This window comes from Capra hircus, chromosome 17, assembly GCF_001704415.2.
Source record: "Capra hircus breed San Clemente chromosome 17, ASM170441v1, whole genome shotgun sequence".
In the NCBI taxonomy this organism is placed as follows: Eukaryota; Metazoa; Chordata; class Mammalia; order Artiodactyla; family Bovidae; genus Capra; species Capra hircus.
The window spans coordinates 28,651,265-28,670,355 of NC_030824.1; the positions used below are offsets into that span (position 1 = coordinate 28,651,265).

Genomic DNA, 19,091 nt, shown 5'->3' on the forward strand with positions numbered 1-19,091 from the left:
TGTATGGATCATATATAAGTTGTTTGGTATGACTGACAGGTATAACGAATGATTCATGGTTGGTATCCTAGTGGTTACTACTATGTGTATGTGTATCAGTTGCTCAGTCATGTCAGACTCTGCGACCCCATAGACTGTAGCCCACCAGGCTCCTCTAACCAATGGATTCACCAGGCAAGAGTACTGGAGTGGGTCCCCATTACTTCTAGACAGGATATTAATCCTGAAGCATAGTTCAGGAAATGTTAACTAGCTCATCAAGTCCTCTCTGCCTCTGCAATTTTAAAAAACTAAACATAAGATTAGCATAATCACACAAAGCAACTTCTACAGTGGCTTATTTATCTGGGCTGGGAGGGTAGCAGTCATCTACATTTCTTTTACCTTAATATTTATAGTCTATTGCTCTCGCTACAAGTTGAGAATGGTGCCTGTAGCCTGAAATAGACAGGGTAGCCTATTCTCAAGACTCTGACTTTTAAAGGTATAATGCTTTTCATCCATTTAGAGATAAAAAGTTGCAGATCAGAGAATAACATTCATCTTGTTGGAGGTTTATAAGAACACTGTGACCTGACCTAAGGTGGACAGCTGCAAGCAGAAAGGATTTTAAGACCAAGAAGTGTGCAACAACCAACAACGCCCCTAACTCACTTGGCCTTTAAAATGCTTTCCTGAAACCCTTTGGGGAGTTTGGGGTTTATAGGACAATTAGTCACCCCATCTCCTTTCTTGGCCCTGCAATATACCCTTCTCTGCCCCAAACTCTGAAGTTTTGGTTTGATTGGCATCACTGTGCAATGGGGCCACACACTTGAGAATCCTGGTATGGGTAGCAATTTCCCTTTTCCAAGGGGTCTTCTTGACTCAGGGATCAAACCCGGGTCTCCTGAATTGCAGGCAGTCTCTCTATCACCTGAGCCACCAGGAAAAGCCTTGAATTAGTAACAGTTCCTAAATACCAATTACAGAGCACCACACCCTGCATGCACTGTGTCTTCAATATTGTACAGAGTTGCTGAATGTTTTGTTAAGTGGGTAACTTAGTCTTTAGTAAGAAATTACTATAGGAATTAAAAAAAAAAGAAACTATGGTGATTGTAGCTCTGTAGTTCTAAAGGTATTTTTAAATGCATCATCCTTTAAGGTTAAAAGAAAAATGGAAAGGAGCCTACTGAGATAACACTTGAAAGCCACAGGCAGGTGGATGTGTAGTTGTTGCATTGGTGGACCTGCAGGAGAAAAAGCCCAGAAGCCACCTCACTGACACGAAAGAACCACCCAAAAGCTCTGGGGTGAGGTGGTGTCAGGTACTTATGGCTGTGGTAATGACGGGAGGCTGCAAAGAGGGGGAATGGTTGGAGATCGTGAAACATCAGACATCCCCAAACTACTTTACTGCTGGGCCAGAAGAGGGATTTAACCCAGCTTGAATTTGTTCCCTGAGCACGATTAACACAAGGATTTATGGCCTGAGGAACCCAAGCAGAAAAGGGAGCAGCACTGTTGCTCTGAATGTGCGGTGAGGAGGAGGTTGAATATAAACCTTTATACCTAATGCTGTGACTCAGCTCTGAGTCCAGAAAACTGGCAGCCAGGACTCGTTAGAGAAGAGACAAGGGGAATCTGGGGGTTTTCAAGGAACTGACCCTGCCAGCTCACAAGACAGTAAACACCTTTGTCAGCAAGCCCATCACATGCACAGAATGTCCAGTCAGCTTCAAAGTGGTCAACTCAGATTTTAGTCTGAGCCAAGAATTCAAGTTGGAGGGTTAAATCAAGGCATTTTCAGTTACGCAAGATCACAAAAACTTTCTCTATGATACTCCTTTTTTCTCAGTAAATTCGTGGGGCTTTTGCTCCCTTCCCAAATAAGGAAGTACACTAAAAGAGAGGAAGACAAAAGATCCGGCAAACAAGGGATCTAATTCAAGACAAGAGCGGAAGGGAATGTTCAGGGCAGTGGTGGAGGCAAAGCTCCAAGGATGATTGCTGGGCAGCAGGTAAAGGGGCAGCCGGCCCACAGAGAAGCAGACCGACTGTTCCTGCAGGGATTTCTTCTGGAAGATGAATTTATTAGGAAACTTAATGCATCTGATTACACGGAGAGCAGATTCACAAAATTTGAGGAATGATTTGAGGATGAATCAGTGATAAATATATAGAAAGATAAGCAAATCCCCAACCGATATAACTCTTAAGAAAACAAAACAAAACAAAACAAAAAAACAGAGAGCAAGAAAGGAGATGCTGTCACAGCATACTTCATGGCTTAGGTGTGAGAAATGATTGCATGGCTGCCATGATGTACACAACGCATCTGGATCCGGATATAGTTAGGATCCAACAGAGGGTAGGGGGGTGGTGGGGAGGGGACGGGAGGTGTCCACAGGTATGAAACCAGGAGGGTGAAAGAGTGTGCAGGCCTCACCTTTAGAACATGAAGTCAACGACGTCTACAAACAGTTCTTAAAACCAAAGAAGCAGAAGTAGCAACAAAAGCCGGTGACCTGAAGGTCAGTTCTAAGAGCATCACTTAAAACCAGGATCTAATGCCTGATGATCTGAAGTGGAGCTGATCTAATAATAACAGAAATAAAGTGCAAAGTAAATGGAATGTGCTTGGGACTTCCCTGCTGGTGCAGTGGATAAGAATTTGTCTGCCAATGCAGGGGACACAGGTTCAATTCCTGGTCTGGGAAGACCCCACATGCCATGGAAGGACTAAGCCTGAGTGCTGTAACTACTGAAGTATACATGCCTAGAGCCTATGCTCTGCAACAAGAGAAACCACTGCACTGAGAAGCCTGCACACTGCAACTAGGGAAGAGCAACCACTCTCTGCAACTTGAGAAAGCCTGCAAGTAGCAAGGAAGACTCAGCACAGCCGAAAATAAACAAATACATACATAAAATGTGCTTGAATCATCCTGAAACCACCCTCCACTCCACAGTCTGTGCAAAAATTGTCTTCCATGAAATTGGTCCCTGGTGCCAAAAAGGTTGGGAGCTGCTGACTTAAAGGAACCAGAAGTGCCTGCCTCCAAAGGACAACAGTTGGGTAGGGAAAGGGGGCACGGCAACTGCCAAGTGTGTAACTAGCCCAAGAAGAGCTGCTTTTTAAAGATAAGCAACTGTAACTCTGACAAAATTAAGATTGCATGTCAAAGTGTTCAGGAAGAATGAAAGAATGTTTCTTGATGGTCGGGACAGTCTTGTTTAACTGACAGTGTCTCATCACCCTCATCACACCCGAGAACAAAATATGTAGTCTGGAACAGTGCCTTGGTGCTGGACCTTCGCCATCTGCAAATTATCAGACAAGCTAGTTTAACCCAGAAAAGATGGCAGGTGGTCATGCATTGTAGCTCCGGGCATAACAGACACTGACAGTTGACAAACTTGATAGGTTTTAATCGGAAGCTCAGAAAAGTTGGTACGATAAAAGCAAGTACTGCAAACTGAAATCATGAAAAAAAAAAACCTCACTGGAATAATTTAAAAAAATTTGAAATATATCCATCTAATTCTTTTTTTTTTTCTTTTTTTTGTTTTATTTTTATTTTTTTATTTTTTTAAATTTTAAAATCTTTAATTCTTCCATCTAATTCTAAGAAGAAATCTCACTCTTTTTTGAAATCCTGAAAAACAGAGAACACATGGGCATGTTAGCTATAAAATATGCAAGCAGAGTCTCCAGTCTACCCATAAAATATTCATGCTTGTTTGAATATAAAAAAAGTATTTCCCCAACATCTTGTAGTAAAACTCTCTGTATCCTGCTCAGTTTGTGGTTTAGAGCATATTCTTCCCCCTAATTCAGTGTGAGATGGTCTTGGATCAGAATTTCTAAGCACACTTGATGAAAATGCAGATAATTTTCTTTTTCTCCAGAAAAAGAGAATCATAATCTCTGACATCTGACAATATACATTTTTAATAAGTTCTTGATAGACATTTATTATATAGTTGCTATCAAATTTATGCTAGATAATTCCCAGGTTTTTGTTTGTTTGCTGGTTTGTTTAGTTTTCTTAAAGAGTTGTGATATCCTCTGCTCTCAACAATTGCCTCTCTTCCTTCTCAAAATCTTTCTAGCTACTTGTCACACAAATACTTGTACAGGTATATTTTGTACAAGTATTGTACAAATGTTGTACAGTATATATTTCTTCTCCAAAGCAAGCAAGGCTCTTAAGAGACACAGGGAAATACCATATACATCTCTGAATTTTCTCATAACAAAATATCTCATCAAGTATTCTTCAATAAATGCTTAAAGAAAAAATTATCAGGAATGGGGATATTGAAGAAAACATATCTATTTTGTCATTTTAAATGGTGACAAACTTACTTCTAGAGAGCAGTTCTCTCCATTGGATTCAGGTTGCTGTGTTGACCCTAAGCTTTTAAATCTTTGTGGCTTTTGATGTAAAAATATGAATCAAACTCCAAACTTTCAATTAGTCTAAATTCTAATTTATAACCCACTTGGGTATATCAACTGAAAATGATCTGCCTGCCTTTTACCATTTCTGCAGTTTTAGCAACTGCCTTTTTCTTTCCAACTACAAATCATTCTATCTGTGAGATTGTTTCTTAGATAGCTCGGAATTAACTGGAACAAAAAACATCAGCAGAAATGGAAGACAGCTCATACTCTTCACGTGAAAGGGAGCTCTGTGTCCAAGGGTTGGAGGGTGGGTGGAAAAATATATTTAACAGCTCTTAGCCAAGTAAGAGTTTAGTCTCTGCAGCAATTGTATAATTTCTTTGATGCAAAAAAACACTGTCACCTCAAGACTCCCTGCATAAATATACAAGTAAGTTGTATATTTTAATAAAAATCAAATCATTCCAATGTGTTTCAGACTCTAGTGTAGGCATATTATACTGAAAATACTTCTTGCATTCTTTGCTACAAAAAAATTCTAAGAACACATTTTTCTCTTAATTCTCTCTTAAGGTAAATAAAATTTAATTTTAAAGGTTTAAACCTAAATTTTTATTTGTTCGCATTAGTTTAATATAATAACATAGGAATGCAATGCAGTTTGTTATGAAGATTTATGATTCTTAAAAATCTTGAATACATTTTGACATTTTCTCTCCTATGGGACTTGTGTTAGGATACTGGTTTTTTTTTTTTTCTTCTTCCCCTGAGAAAGTGAACCAATGAATCTGATGCCTTGTTTGAGAGTCAGCTGGAATTTTTCTTAAACTGAACAACATAAAAGCAAATCTGGCTTTCAGGTAAGACTCTTCTTGACAAGATCATAATAGTGATAAACCTACGGGCATATCCAGAAGGGGTGGAAAACATCTCTTCCCTCCTTCTTTCTTGCCCCCGAGGCCAATATTCACTGAGTGGCTCTGTACCCCTCATCCTGCATAATTAATAACTCCTTTGGTGATCAGTCATGCATTCCTCAATGGCCCCTCAGGCCTCAAGTGTCCTCTGAGCCCGCTGGTGGAAACCACACACCCTCTGCTCCCAACCCGTCGCCCCTTCACTTCCCACACGTACTTCACAGGAAAGCTCATCGGGTCAGGAGAGCACACACTGGGTTGCAAGTGGTTGTCATACTTATACTCATTCTCTCACATACATTCATCTCTGGGTATAATTTTACTAGTAAGAATAAAACATTTGTGATACCCAACAGGTGCCAGTTATACACATTAAAAAAGAAAAAAATAACACAGGGAACTAGATTCAATATACTATGATAAACCATAATGGAAAAGATTGTATAAGAAAAGAATATATCTATATCTATACAGATATGTGTAACTGAATCATTTTGCTGTACAGATGAAATTAACACAACACTATAAATCTACTGTATTTCAATAAAAATGTAAAAAGATTAAACAATAACCTTTGGTAATTTAAGAAAATTAAAATTAAAATCATACTAATAATGGAACAAATTTGGAAGCAACTTAAAGGAAGATGAGTTGCATGGGACTGTATTAAAGGAGCCTTCAATTCATTCATATTCCACCATCCTCCTCCTTTCCTTTATTTTCAGACAATAAAGGAAAGAAGATCAAAATATATGGAGTCAAGGGGACTTCCCAGGTGGTCCAGCAGTTAAGAATCCATCTTACAATACAGGAGACATGGGTTTGATAACTGGTCAAGGAACTAAGATCGCATGTGCCATGGGGCGACTAAACCCAGGGGCCACAACCACCAAGCCTAAGCCTGTAAGCCACAACTAGAGTGTGTGCGCCACAACAAAAGATCCTGCAGGATGCAATGAGGAGCACGTGTGCCACAACTAAGACCTGATGTGGCCAAATAAATAAATAAGTAATTTGAAAAAGTATACGGAGTCAAGTGGTATGGTAGCAGCTCTAATATCTATTTTTTTAATCTAAACTGATCCAGTCATTAAATTGAAAAGGAGAGCAAATAAACTGTTGAAAATACTGTTACCACTTCTGATCAGAATGCTTAGATTAAAACTCTTTAAAACATAATATTCAATAAAACCATTTTGAAAGAAAGCAGCAGTAGTTTAATCACCCTTCAAAATATTAACCAGATTGGAGAAAAAGAGTCCTCAAAACTCAGAACCATTAAAAAAGTATGGATTACAAGTAATATTATCCTCAAGAAGAATAGCTCTCTATATAAATAAAACCATTAAAAATATTCAGATCTGGATTTGTATATTTTGTTTCAAAAACAGGTATGGTTTTGTGATGTAACTGCCCAACAAATATATATTTTAAAAATAAATACTGTTTCTTGGTTAACAAAAAACATGATACATATTTTACATTAAGGCCAAGATTTTTTTTTAAAATAAAACTTTTAACAAAGTTTTTGATATGAGAAAAGATGTTATTTTCCAGCCTTTGTAGGTTTAACATTTTAAAATAATGGTGCTTATACTATAGTACACAAAGTAAAACATACATACTCTATTATAAATTACTCTGAAATTAAACAAGAAATTTTCTTTTCTTTCTAAGAGATCTGAAATGTGCACTGGCTCTCAATGTGTGTGGCCTCCAAACAGAGACAAGCTTGCACTGTTTTATTTCAGTTTTGCTTCATTTCTTCCCAAACAATCTCTCACTGCTAATCTACCAGGCCTTTTTTCCCTCTCTTCTAGCATAAAGGAAACAAAAATCAAAGACATTATTAACTCCTTATGCACCATTGGAAAGCTGAATATATATCCTTTGCCCTGGTTTTCTTTTCCATTACTTATTAATGGAGCATGACTAGAGAATATACATTTCCACAAATAATTCTTGGAAACTGCATGAGAATTCTAAAATTTTTAATGTGTGTAGTCAATCTGTGAGTACTTTTGATGCTATTAACAACTAGCCATATAATTTCAGGTATATATCTTATGCTAAGTTTTTTCCTAAACTAACACTTAGTCTATAATATCTACTTGAAAGAGCAAAATGGGAAGATGAATTTTATTTATGTCTTAGTCTAAGGTACCTGGGAATCAAGAAAAAGGTATTGGAAGTTTAATATTACAAAGGAAAGAATATCTATATACAATATATATAAAATATACTAAGGACTGCCCTGGTGGCTCAGATGGTAAAGAATCTGCCTACAAGGTGGGAGACTCAGACCACCATCACTTTGTTCACAGTAGTAAGGGATCCCTTGTTTCACTATATGCTCTCATTCACTAGTGGAGTGAAAAAGAGTGGGTGAATCATCTTACAAAAGTAAGCACAATTGTTCATGGAAACGTGTGTGACAAAACCTGCTTCTGAGAATTTTAACTAATGCATTAAAACTCTCCTGCTAAGATGTATGGTGATCAGAGTCACGGAATTTTAAAGGCTGACTAGAATCAAATATTCATTCAAGCTCCCAAAAAAGGACTGTCGGGTTCAGTCTTATTTGTTAAATACAGAAGATATTAAAATACACTTTCTTTATAATTATCCCAGATGAGTGTTATGACACTCAACAGTTTTTCCATGTATGAAAAGATGCAAAATATTCATTCAGTTAATTATTAAAAAGCAGGAAAGATGATTATGTGCATCAATGCACATGACATCATAAGTAGGCACTAATTTAACTACTTGGGTGTCTAGTCTCCAACCAAAAAAGAAGATGCCAATTCCATTCTTTAAAGAGGGTAAGCATCATGGCAATAGAACATAATACACCAGGCCAAGGAGGATATGTGGTGTCATTACTCAACTGTTCAGTTTTCTGGTTTATGAGTCATCACTACTGTGCAACATAGAGTAAACGAGGCAGCTCCACGGGGTTCAGATACCCCCCAGGAGCAATGGAGGATGAGGTGCCACTGAGCAGCTGCACAGCGACAAACCTCAAGGCACGAAGTTCAGAGCCCACTCAGGACCTGTGCTGAATATCATGCCTTCAGTACAAAACTGAGAAGCCATTAGGCCAGTGGCCCCTTGGCTCTACCTTGCACTGATGAGTTTGCAGTCAGTGGGACTATGGCCTCTGAGGAGCTGGGGGAGTTACTTATGAAGTTCATTTCTTGCAAAAAAAAAAAAAGAAGAAGAAAAAAAAATATGAGTGATGATCCAGGGGTTCAGAGGAGCACTTGCCCCTGAGCAAATGCCACAGAACTTTAAAGCCTATGCTCCAAAGGCAATCTTTCGCCCTGAGGCTCTCCTTCACTGATACACAGATAAGACTGATGGATGCTGTCCTGTTGGCAAGGATGCAAGGGGACAGAGGGACAGGCAGGGAGGGGTGCCGTTAGCGATGCATGGTGATAATTCAAAACACGCTGTGAGGCTGCAAAGCAAAATTAGTTGTCAAATTTTCACCTAGCCACTTCAGGCAGTTATTGAGAGCAGAATGGGTGTGGCTGCATGGGAAGAGAGATGGGTGCATGCAATTAGGACAAAGGACAAACGAAGGAATGGCAGAAAAACTGTCAGAGTAAACTTCAACCTGAAAGAAAGCTTGTGACATGGTACAATTCATGTACCAATGATCACTCCAGAGAGCAATCTGGCAAGATTGAAATCACCACATCACATAAGGCAATGCCAGAAACACTGTCCTGTTCTCTCATTTCTCTGTCCCTAGCTTGCTGGCTTTCTAAGCAGAAAGCAAACTAGAATAAGGGCTCTTGTGCTATTTTTCCCAGGCAGCCATCACCGGGCAACTTAGATACAAAGAAAGACAGGGCTCAACAGAGCCCAGGAGTTTGTCAACCCCCAGGCCCCAAAGTCCATATTTACAATTCATCCAGCTATTTCAATAATGAACTAAAAATGCACTGAGTTTAATTTTGATGAGATGATCTGTGATGGACACCGTTTCCACCCAGAACCTCGCAGATGAAGTTCCTGGTGTTAGTCACAGTGAATCTCCGGTAACGAGTCAAATTCAGGGGGCAAGACCCTTTCTGGTTCAGAGGATGGGTGGTACTTACAGCAGATCATCTACATGTCTTTATCTCATCTCCAGGCTCAGGAATCTGACATACACTTACATAGAGAAACACAAGTGTCAGTGAACCTGCTGTTACAAGCTAAGCTGGGGTGACGGAGTTGCATGGTCCACTCAGTGCTCAACCACTTACCGAAAGACTGTAACGGGGCTGGGACTAAACGAGGCATTGTGCATTTCCTGTTTTTGTCTTTATATATTAAATTTCCTCCACACAACTGCATGGGCTACACAACCAGATAATTCATGAGACCATAAAATCAGAAAAAGATAACCCTTGGTGTTGGCATACATATGTTTTCACTTTCATGTCTTATTCTGCGGGCGGATAATAGGTTGCCATCAACATAATATGAAGATGCTAGCTGATTTAAAATACAAATAACTTCTCAGTTTCAAGTTTATTTTTGTTACAGGTTTGGGGTAAATCAAATCTTTTATATGATTCAAGATCTATCGTTATGTTTTATAGTAAAATTTGATTGTTTCATGTTTAAATATATAAGAACATTAGCTGTGCTAAAACCCAAACTGAAAATACGGACTGCATAACTTTGTGAAAGTGTAACCATGGCTTCTAAGGCTATTTTAGACTTAAATATTAAACTCACAAATTCTGTGAAGCAGAGTACTGTGAAAGGATGATAAACAAATTCTTATGGCTTCATTCATGTTGATAATCACAGTACCAATGTATTTTCAAATAAGTTCACCTTTGTCTACCATTAACACTTTTCTAGATGAAATTATTAAATTTTATTAAAGCTAATGTATATTTAATGTAATATTAAAGCTAATGTATATTTAATGTAAAGCTTAAATAATCTATATAAGGAGATTGATCAAAAGTCACCATATAAAATTCATAACATATATTTTAGAAATATCTCCCTTATCTTAAATTGCACACGATAAACAATTCTGTTACTAAATAAATACAATTATCATTTTCCTGCTTTAATTTAAATTTTGTTATTTCTTTTTAGATGTATCTTAAATAACACTTAATTTCACAATTTAATCAGTGGCTTAAATAGTATTTCAAAGTTGGCTTAAAGCTCAACATTCAGAAAACAAAGATCATGGCATCTGGTCCCATCACTTCATGGGAGATAGACGGGGAAACAGTGGAAACAGTGTCAGACTTTATTTTTGGGGGCTCCAAAATCACTGCAGATGCTGATTGCAGCCATGAAATTAAAAGACGCTTACTCCGTGGAATAAAAGTTATGACCAACCTAGATAGCATATTGAAAAGCAGAGACATTACTTTGCTGACTAAGGTCCGTCTAGTCAAGGCTATGGTTTTTCCAGTGGTCATGTATAGATGTGAGAGTTGGACTGTAAAGAAGGCTGAGCACCGAAGAATTGATGCTTTTGAACTGTGGTGTTGGAGAAGACTCTTGAGAGTCCCTTGGACTGCAAGGAGATCCAACCAGTCCATCCTGAAGGAGATCAGCCCTGGGATTTCTTTGGAAGGAATGATGCTAAAGCTGAAACTCCAGTACTTTGGCCACTTCATGCGAAGAGTTGACTCATTGGAAAAGACTCTGATGCTGGGAGGGATTGGGGGCAGGCGGAGAAGGGGATGACAGAGGATGGGATGGCTGGATGGCATCACTGACTCGATGGACGTGGTGATGGACAGGGAGGCCTGGCGTGCTGCGATTCATGGAGTCGCAAAGAGTCGGACACGACTGAGCGACTGAACTGAACTGAACTGAACTGAATCAAAAAGGGAAACTTCTGTTTAATGGTATAATACAAATATATTAAGCAAAACATTGACTCCATATTTTCTAAATTACCTCATGAATTGGTAGTGTGCTAGGTACATTCTTTTATAAACAGTTAGGATATACATATTAATTCACACCATGCATGTAATTCACACCATACTGTGCTCCCAGTGTGCAATGATTTGCTAAATCTGTCAAAACCATCAATGGTATCAATTTTATATTGTTTTAAGTAGTGATACTGATCATATTTGAGTAGTATATTAGGGGACATCACATTTGTACTTCTGAATTGCTATTATAAGTAGAATGGGATAAAAATAGCCAAAATGATTCCAATACTTCTGTTATAGTACAATAAATAGATACAAATGTTTACAATAATACATAAAAGGTACAAGAAATTGTGACACAAATGAAAAGAGAGTAACAATTATAATCAGAGAAAATAGATTTCTTAAATTCCTGTAAAAATTTTGAAACTTCCTTTTTGGGGCACAAAGGACATAAATATTATTTAAGCAGCATAAACATTAAGATGAGTAGGAAAATTGAGACTACTGCTTTTAAAAATATATTTTACTACAACATTGACTTGAAAAGAATATGTAACACATTTTGTGTTGTTCAGTTGCTAAGTCGTGTGTGACTCTTTTGTGTGCCCATGCACTGTAGCCCACCAGGCTCCTCTGTGTATGGGGATTTCCCTGGCAAGACCACTGGAGTGGGTTCCCATTTCCCTCTCAGGAGATCTTTCGAACCCAGGGATTGAACCCACATCTCCTGGATTGGCAAGTGGGTTCTTTACTATTGAGCCACTAGGGAGTTTACTGTTTTCCAAAAAAAAAAAAAAGAAAAAAAAGATGAAAAGAAAAATGTCATGTGCGTATTTGTAAGGGACCCACCTAAAAAAATCAACTTTTGGTGGGTATGGAAAGGAATAGAAAGGACAATGTCACCTTACTGGGGGAGAAAAAGTAAGACATCACACAAAAGCACCGACTTTTAAGGCAATACACACACTAATGATTTAAAGTGACAACATGCAAGTTATCTGTGATAACTATAGTGACACTTATGAAAAAACATCAAACCAGAGAAAGTTTTTGGTTCTTGGCTTTCCTTAATCTCACGTTTAAGAGGGGAAAAAGAAATAACCAAGTCTGAAATGTATACATAGGGGCATCTCTAAGTAGTACTTACTGGCATGACAATGTTGTAGTGGATGCAGAACCCGGGCTCCGAGGGAAAATACTCATCAGATACAAATCTGATCCTGATTTGATTTCCTTTAGAAATCTGCTTTCCTGGCACACTGCCAGACCCACACCAGCGCCCTAAAATGGTTCCATCACTTGGTTCTTCAACCTCTACAAAATCATACCTGCAAGAGACCAGGAGAAAAGAGACATAAAACCATGATCTGTTATTTTAGGAATTCAAGGGAGTGAGTTCATCTCAAATTTAACTGTGTAAATAGAATAAAATATGCCAAAGATGAAACACAACTGAAAAAGCATTCTCAATTAAAGAAATATGAGTCTTCTATTCTAAGCCCTCCAGTCTTGTTGGTAAGGAACTCCAAATTCACTAAATAGCCATGCCAAACTTAGACATTTTGTATGTAGCAACCACATCTGACATTCAATTTATGAATTATTCAGTTTAATTTCCATTTGGGTATGGCAGTTTTGCTCTATTCTTAATTTTCATGATTACTGTCCAACACTTTCCAGCAGTAACTGTTTCACCTGGTCGGATTCCTTGTTCCCTATCCTCTTCTGTGTCCAGGCTTTTCTAGAGCCTCTTCATTATATACATATTCTCTAAATCCCGCTCCGTACTACACTGCCTTTGTGTGTCCTCAGCTCACAGACGTCTTTCTCTTTCTGTCAAACACATATTTTCAACGTTTAACTACATATATGCAAGTGATACATCTAGTTGGCTAGGCTGTAAAACTTTTGAAGAAAGGAATCAATTCTCTTGTGGTTCAAGTTTACACTGCATTACACATGGCATCTTAAACCTAAGCAGTGAATGGCTAATACTTTTCTAACCACTTGTTACCTTGCATTTGAAGGTTTCGATCAGTGGTACTCATGGAGGGCAGAGTTGCCTTACAGAATGTTCCAGAAATGTGTAGAGTCATTTTAAGCTGTCTCAGTGATGGTGGATGAGGAGGGCAAGGTCCCTGGACACCCAACACAGGAGAGTCCAGAAAACGGGTATTCACTCCACACCCTCCAGGCCTTTCAAACAGTTCACTGGACATTGATAATACTGTCTCACATATAAATGCAAATATGTTTTGAAGGTTTAGTTTAAACCCAATTTTCTAGACATTCAACTATCAAATAAGTTGAACGAAGTGTCTATGCTTTGGAACAAGAATTACTATTCTAGAGAATCAAACCACTAACAGGAGCATGACTTATACTCTGCATGAAGAAAACAATTAGACATACCCATTTAGTCTATTACCATAGCTATCGTATACACAATGAGTCTGTTACTTAAAAGATACAAACATCTGACTACTTCATTTTATTTTTTGTGCAATTGGGCATGTGTATCTATGCACTTAAATGCATTGTTTTAATATAAATTACTGCTGTTATGTCAACTTTACATAGCATGTAGGCCTTTATATCTATTTTTAAACAACTGCATATATAAATAGAGGATCACTGTTATGAACTGCATTTCAGAATTCTCAAGACATTGCCAAATTTTTCTTAAGGGAGGTCTGGCATGGATGAAAACTGTTGGTAGATTTTTTTTTTTAGAAAGTCTAAAACCAGTATCTACCAGACAACGAAAATTAATATATTTTGCACAGTATAGAATTTACAGAAGAAAAAAATGTTGAAAAAGGACAAAGTGCATAACAAACCAATTATACTTATAAATCCTATTCTAAATAACTAGCCAGAACTCTCTAATGGTAAATATACCTGTTCCAACATAATTTTTCTTGTCCTTAAATTGGGATACTGCAATCTGACTCACAGGGATGTTTTGAGAAAAGGGAAATGGAACAGCTCCTGAGCAGTGCCGAAAGCATTGTGATATACAGCTGCCAGTTAACAGTTTGCCCCACATCCCTATCCAGCACATATTGCCCCTACCCCATACTTATAACCCTGAGAGTTTGAAAGCATAAATGAGAATAACTCAGATACCAAAGGGAGAGAGAACTTCTGCTCTATCACATGACAAGTCCTGGATATAAATTACAAATGCATGAGCCTCCTCAGGACAACCATCCCAGGAGCCTGCTCTAAATGTGTGGTGGGAACAGTAAGTGGGGCACAGGGGAGTAAGATGGGGTTCAAACAGACCGAGTGGTTATTTCAGACATATCTGGTACAAAAGTTGATAACCAGCATTTTAGATCAAAGAGTAATGTTTATATCAAGATCGTTTCCATGTGGAACAAAGCTGCTATTCACAGAGTATGTTTGCTCTGTGATTGGGAGGGAAGCTAGCTGATAGACGTCACCATCAGGACTAGTTTGCCGAGAGCTGATTTCAGGCTGGTCAATCATTCTGTGAGTATTTGTGAAGCATGGACTTGGTACAAAGTGCTGGGCTAGATTCTCAGGGTGCAAATATGAAACCACAGCTCCTGTGGGCTCAGGGTCCATTAAACTCTGGCGGGTGCTCTAATGAGAGTGCGTAGGAAACACTGTGGAACTCTGGAGGGTGAGGGAAACCCTACACGGTGAGATTAGGGTCAGCTTACAAGGGAGCATCTGGGCTGCTGGGGGGAAGAGGTGGGGGAAGGCATTTTAGCAAGAAGCAGAATCCTGAGGATGTAACAGAAGAACCCCAGGGCCTGGCTGGTTGTCTATGAGCAGAGGATGGAGCTCAAGCTGGCAGGACAGGTGCAGGTGAGGCCACCTTGGGATTCCAGGGTCGAATGTGAGAATGTTATTTTTTAGACCAGTGTTGAAAGCAGGGAAGCACAGTTTAAAGAGGTTCTATGTTGCTTTAAAATATTTAGGTCAACATCTAATTAATTATTCTTTTAGGCACTACCTGTATTTTTTCATTTTTAATTCAAGTATAGTTAATTTATAACCTAATAGTTTCAAGTGTACTTGAAAAGTGATTCAGTTCTACATATATATTCAGTTTCTTTTCCATTATAGATTATTACAATATACTGAGTAGAGTTCCTTGTGCTCTACCATCGGTCCTTGTGGTTTATGAGTTTTATGCACAGTCATGTGTATGTTCATCCCAACCTCTTGACTCATCTCCCATCACCCATTCCTGCCCCCTCCCATCCCTACTCTTTTCCCTTTGGTAATCATAATTCTGTTTCTATGTCTGTGAGTCTATTTCCATTTTGGAAACAAGCTCATTTATAACTTTTTTTTTAAGATTCCTCATATACATGAAATCATAAAATAGTTGGCTTTTCCGGCCTGTAAATCACCATTTGGAAAAAGTTGAATTTCACAGAAAAATCTGAATTTCAGGCTTTCTTAAAACAAACTTGAACATCTGGTCATACTAAGTATTCTTTGCTCTGGTGTGGCTCCTTGTGGGCTCAGGTCTGCAGAGCTGGCATCCACTCCAGGAGAGGAGGGGCCTTTCTCTCACTCACAGCCTCACCCAGCACCTGTGTGTCAGGCACATAGATTATTCACTACCTGAGGTCAGGATGGCCTTTACTCCTTCATGGAAATGGAGGCTAGGCCAGGGGACATGTTCTTTCCAGTTTTTAAAAACCCCTGTCTAGCTTCTTTAAAAAACCCTGTCTAATTTCTATGGTGCTTTTTTTTTTAGTACCCAGATCTTCACTGATTGCCATCACTTGCCCACATGGGCACCTGAGTTTGCAGCCTACAGGGCAGCTATTAGAAGTTTTAGCGAAGAAGACACAGGATCCCAGTACATCTGAGGATGCCAGGAAACCACAGCATCTCAAGTGTGGGCAGGAAGGAAGAACTTTTAACAAAAAGAGCCTGAAAAGGAGCCATCAGGGAAGCAGCAGGAAAACCAGCGACAAATGACACAGAACCGAGAGAAAAGGGAGGGACAGGGTCCATCCAAGCAGAAGTGGGCAGACCATCCACGCCAAAGAGGAGCAAAGAGAGTGAAAACCAAGAAGCTCTCCCTGGACCTGGTAATTATGAAGTCATTTCCAATCCGCCGGTTGGGTGAACGCATAAGATCAAAACATTACTTCAGATCTTTTTTTAAAAAATTATTTAGTTTTTATCAGCATATAGTTGGTTTCCAATGCTGTGTATTGCAAGTGTACAAGACAGTGATTCAGATATACATAAATACCTAGATCTATTCTTTTTCAGAGTCTTTTTCATGATAGGTTATTACAAGATGGTGAGTATAGTTTCCTATGTTATACAGTAGGTCCTTGTTGATTATCCATATACAGTAGTATGTTAATCAAACCTTCTGAATTACCCCTTCCCCCGCCATTTTCAAAATAACTGTCTTTCTAAGGCAACTTCCCTGATGGCTCAGATGGTAAAGAACCTGTCTGTAACATTTGGAAGATCCCCTGAAGAAGGGGATGGCTACCCATTCCAGTATTCTTATCTGGAGAATTTCAAGGACAGAGGAGCCTGGCAGGTTACAGTCAATGGGGCTGCAGAGAGTCAGATGCCACTGAACAACTAACACTTTCTAACAGAAACATCTCAAGATATAAGAATATCATTTATAAGGAACTTAAAATTAACAGCTCCCATAACTATTTTGCTGTACATAATTTCCTTTTGATTTCTGTCAAAAAGAAACACCACTGGACTTCCCCAATGGCTCAGTGGTTAGGACTCTGTGTTTCCACTGCAGGGGTAGGGGTCGGATTCCTGCTCAGGGAATGCCATGTGGCACAGCCAAAATAAATAAATAAATAAATAAACATGACATTATATGTGTTAATCTGTTAAGTAAGCCTTTTAAAAGTATGTAAAAGAAGTTTTTAACCACAGTAGGAAATATCTAGATTATAAATGTTAAGCATGTATTAAGGAACAAACAGGTCTTAAACTTTGTCTTACCTAACTTGTACAAAAACCACTGTCCTGCAAATAAGAGAAGACTGACAAGTACATTATTACTTGTTTCATGAAGACTTTTTACTGAATTTGATGTCATTCAAAAAAACACATACCACTAATCTTAATAACAATTTCTGGATTTGCAGTGAGATAGCTGGTAATTCATTCTCACAAGCTCATACAAGTCTGAGGCATACATTTATCACTGCGTTTTAAAGCTCTACATAGTTTTGCATTCCATGAAGTTAAATGAGATGAACATCTAAAAAATGCTATGTTCTTTGCCTTAAAAATAGTAGAACTTAAAAGTTTTGCTACAAATCGTTTCATGGTAGATTAGGCATTTTAGGATTTTTTTTTTCAAAAGTGGAATCTATGACAATATAACTATAAATTTCATCCAATTATTCTACCATTAATTGTATGAGACAAAACAGTAAATTCTCTCGCTAAAAACAGTATTTTAAAAATTTAAATTATAGTCAAATAATCTAAAACAGCCAGTGAAAATCTATCTGGGATGCATTCCCATGTCTCATGTTTTTTTCAAAACAGAAAAACAAAACAAACAAAAAAATCATTGCCACTTGAGTCTGTATTTTTCTCCAACTTGTTTATGAGTATGGTTGGAAAAGGACTAATGCATTCAATCCAACTGTCTTTCACAATAATTTGAAATAATTCTTTTTTCTTATAGAATGTCATGTTTGGAATATGGGCTTCATTGCATAAGCTGGTTGGCTGATACACTACAACACAGTTCAAAACATCAAGAAGAAAAGGAAAAGAGAAAACAATGATAAAGATTTATCTGTGGACCTCAGCCAAATGAACAGAAGAAAAAAAAAAACCAAAAAACAACGTTTGACCCATAAATGTAAAATTACAAAACAGAATCATCTCAGGTTCAGAAATCTACACATGCCCAGGTGACTTTTCTGGAGACACTGTAATCCCTATAATACACTCTCAGGTATTAATTTCCAATGTGCACAATTACTCACATCAGTATTTAAGGGATTTACTAAACCTACATTAAGGGCCAATCAAACATCACTTTCTCAAGGAAACATGATACAGAGCACATAGCACTAAGTGGTTTATAATGATCACTCCCTTTCTCTATCATACCCCTGGGGACCCAGGGAGGATTTATGTCCTTTTATGTTTAACAAACAAGTCTGGTATTGTAGACAAAATTTTCTTTCTCATGTGGGAATTTAAAAACTGTGAAGATAGGAGGGTTGCTGAGGAGTAAACCAAAGAAATAAATTCACTTGTAAACACAATTGTCTGACACCCACCTTCCTTCCACAAAAATAAACCAACCTTGCAAGACAGGCTATTTCTAGTTCATACTAATTAAAACCCTGTCAATTAAATCTGCCCTGAGAATGATCAAACCTGAAGGTGGCATGAAACTCTGCCAACAAGTAAACATGCATCTTAAGAAGGCCTTGCTCTGCATGTGTCAACGGGAGCCTGGGCTTGTTGAGAAAGGTAATAAAATTAATAAGACGACAATTACCCGACAGTGCTCACTGGCTTACACTTCAGCTTAACAGAAGACATCTCAGACCCAGAGTAAAAGCCTTGAATCCCCATTTGGACACATCCATGCTTTACCTTATAATGAAAATATGTTTTAATAATTATACATCATACACATATACATTGGTCTCTATATATTAACTAATTTAATCTTCGCAAAAATCATAAAAGGTTGATACTGTCATTGTGGCCATTTTATAGATTATAAAATATGGAAAAGCTAAGTACCTGGGCAAAGCCACAGAGCAACTAAGTGTAGAACAAAGGCTTCAGTTTTGACAGTTGAGCTTTAGATCCCATGCTCTCAAGAGCCAAGTTATACAG

At 38.2% G+C, this 19,091-nt stretch overlaps 1 protein-coding gene across 2 annotated transcripts in view; it reads right to left on the reverse strand.

The window, feature by feature from the left end:
- Nucleotides 1–19,091, reverse strand: part of PDGFC (platelet derived growth factor C) — a 244,066-nt gene that overhangs the window by 45,583 nt on the left and 179,392 nt on the right. For both annotated transcript variants that reach the window (XM_018061475.1, XM_005691309.3), the window contains exon 3: nucleotides 12,379–12,559. In XM_018061475.1, coding sequence (XP_017916964.1) covers nucleotides 12,379–12,559 — 181 coding nt within the window. The remainder of the gene's footprint in view (nucleotides 1–12,378; nucleotides 12,560–19,091) is intronic.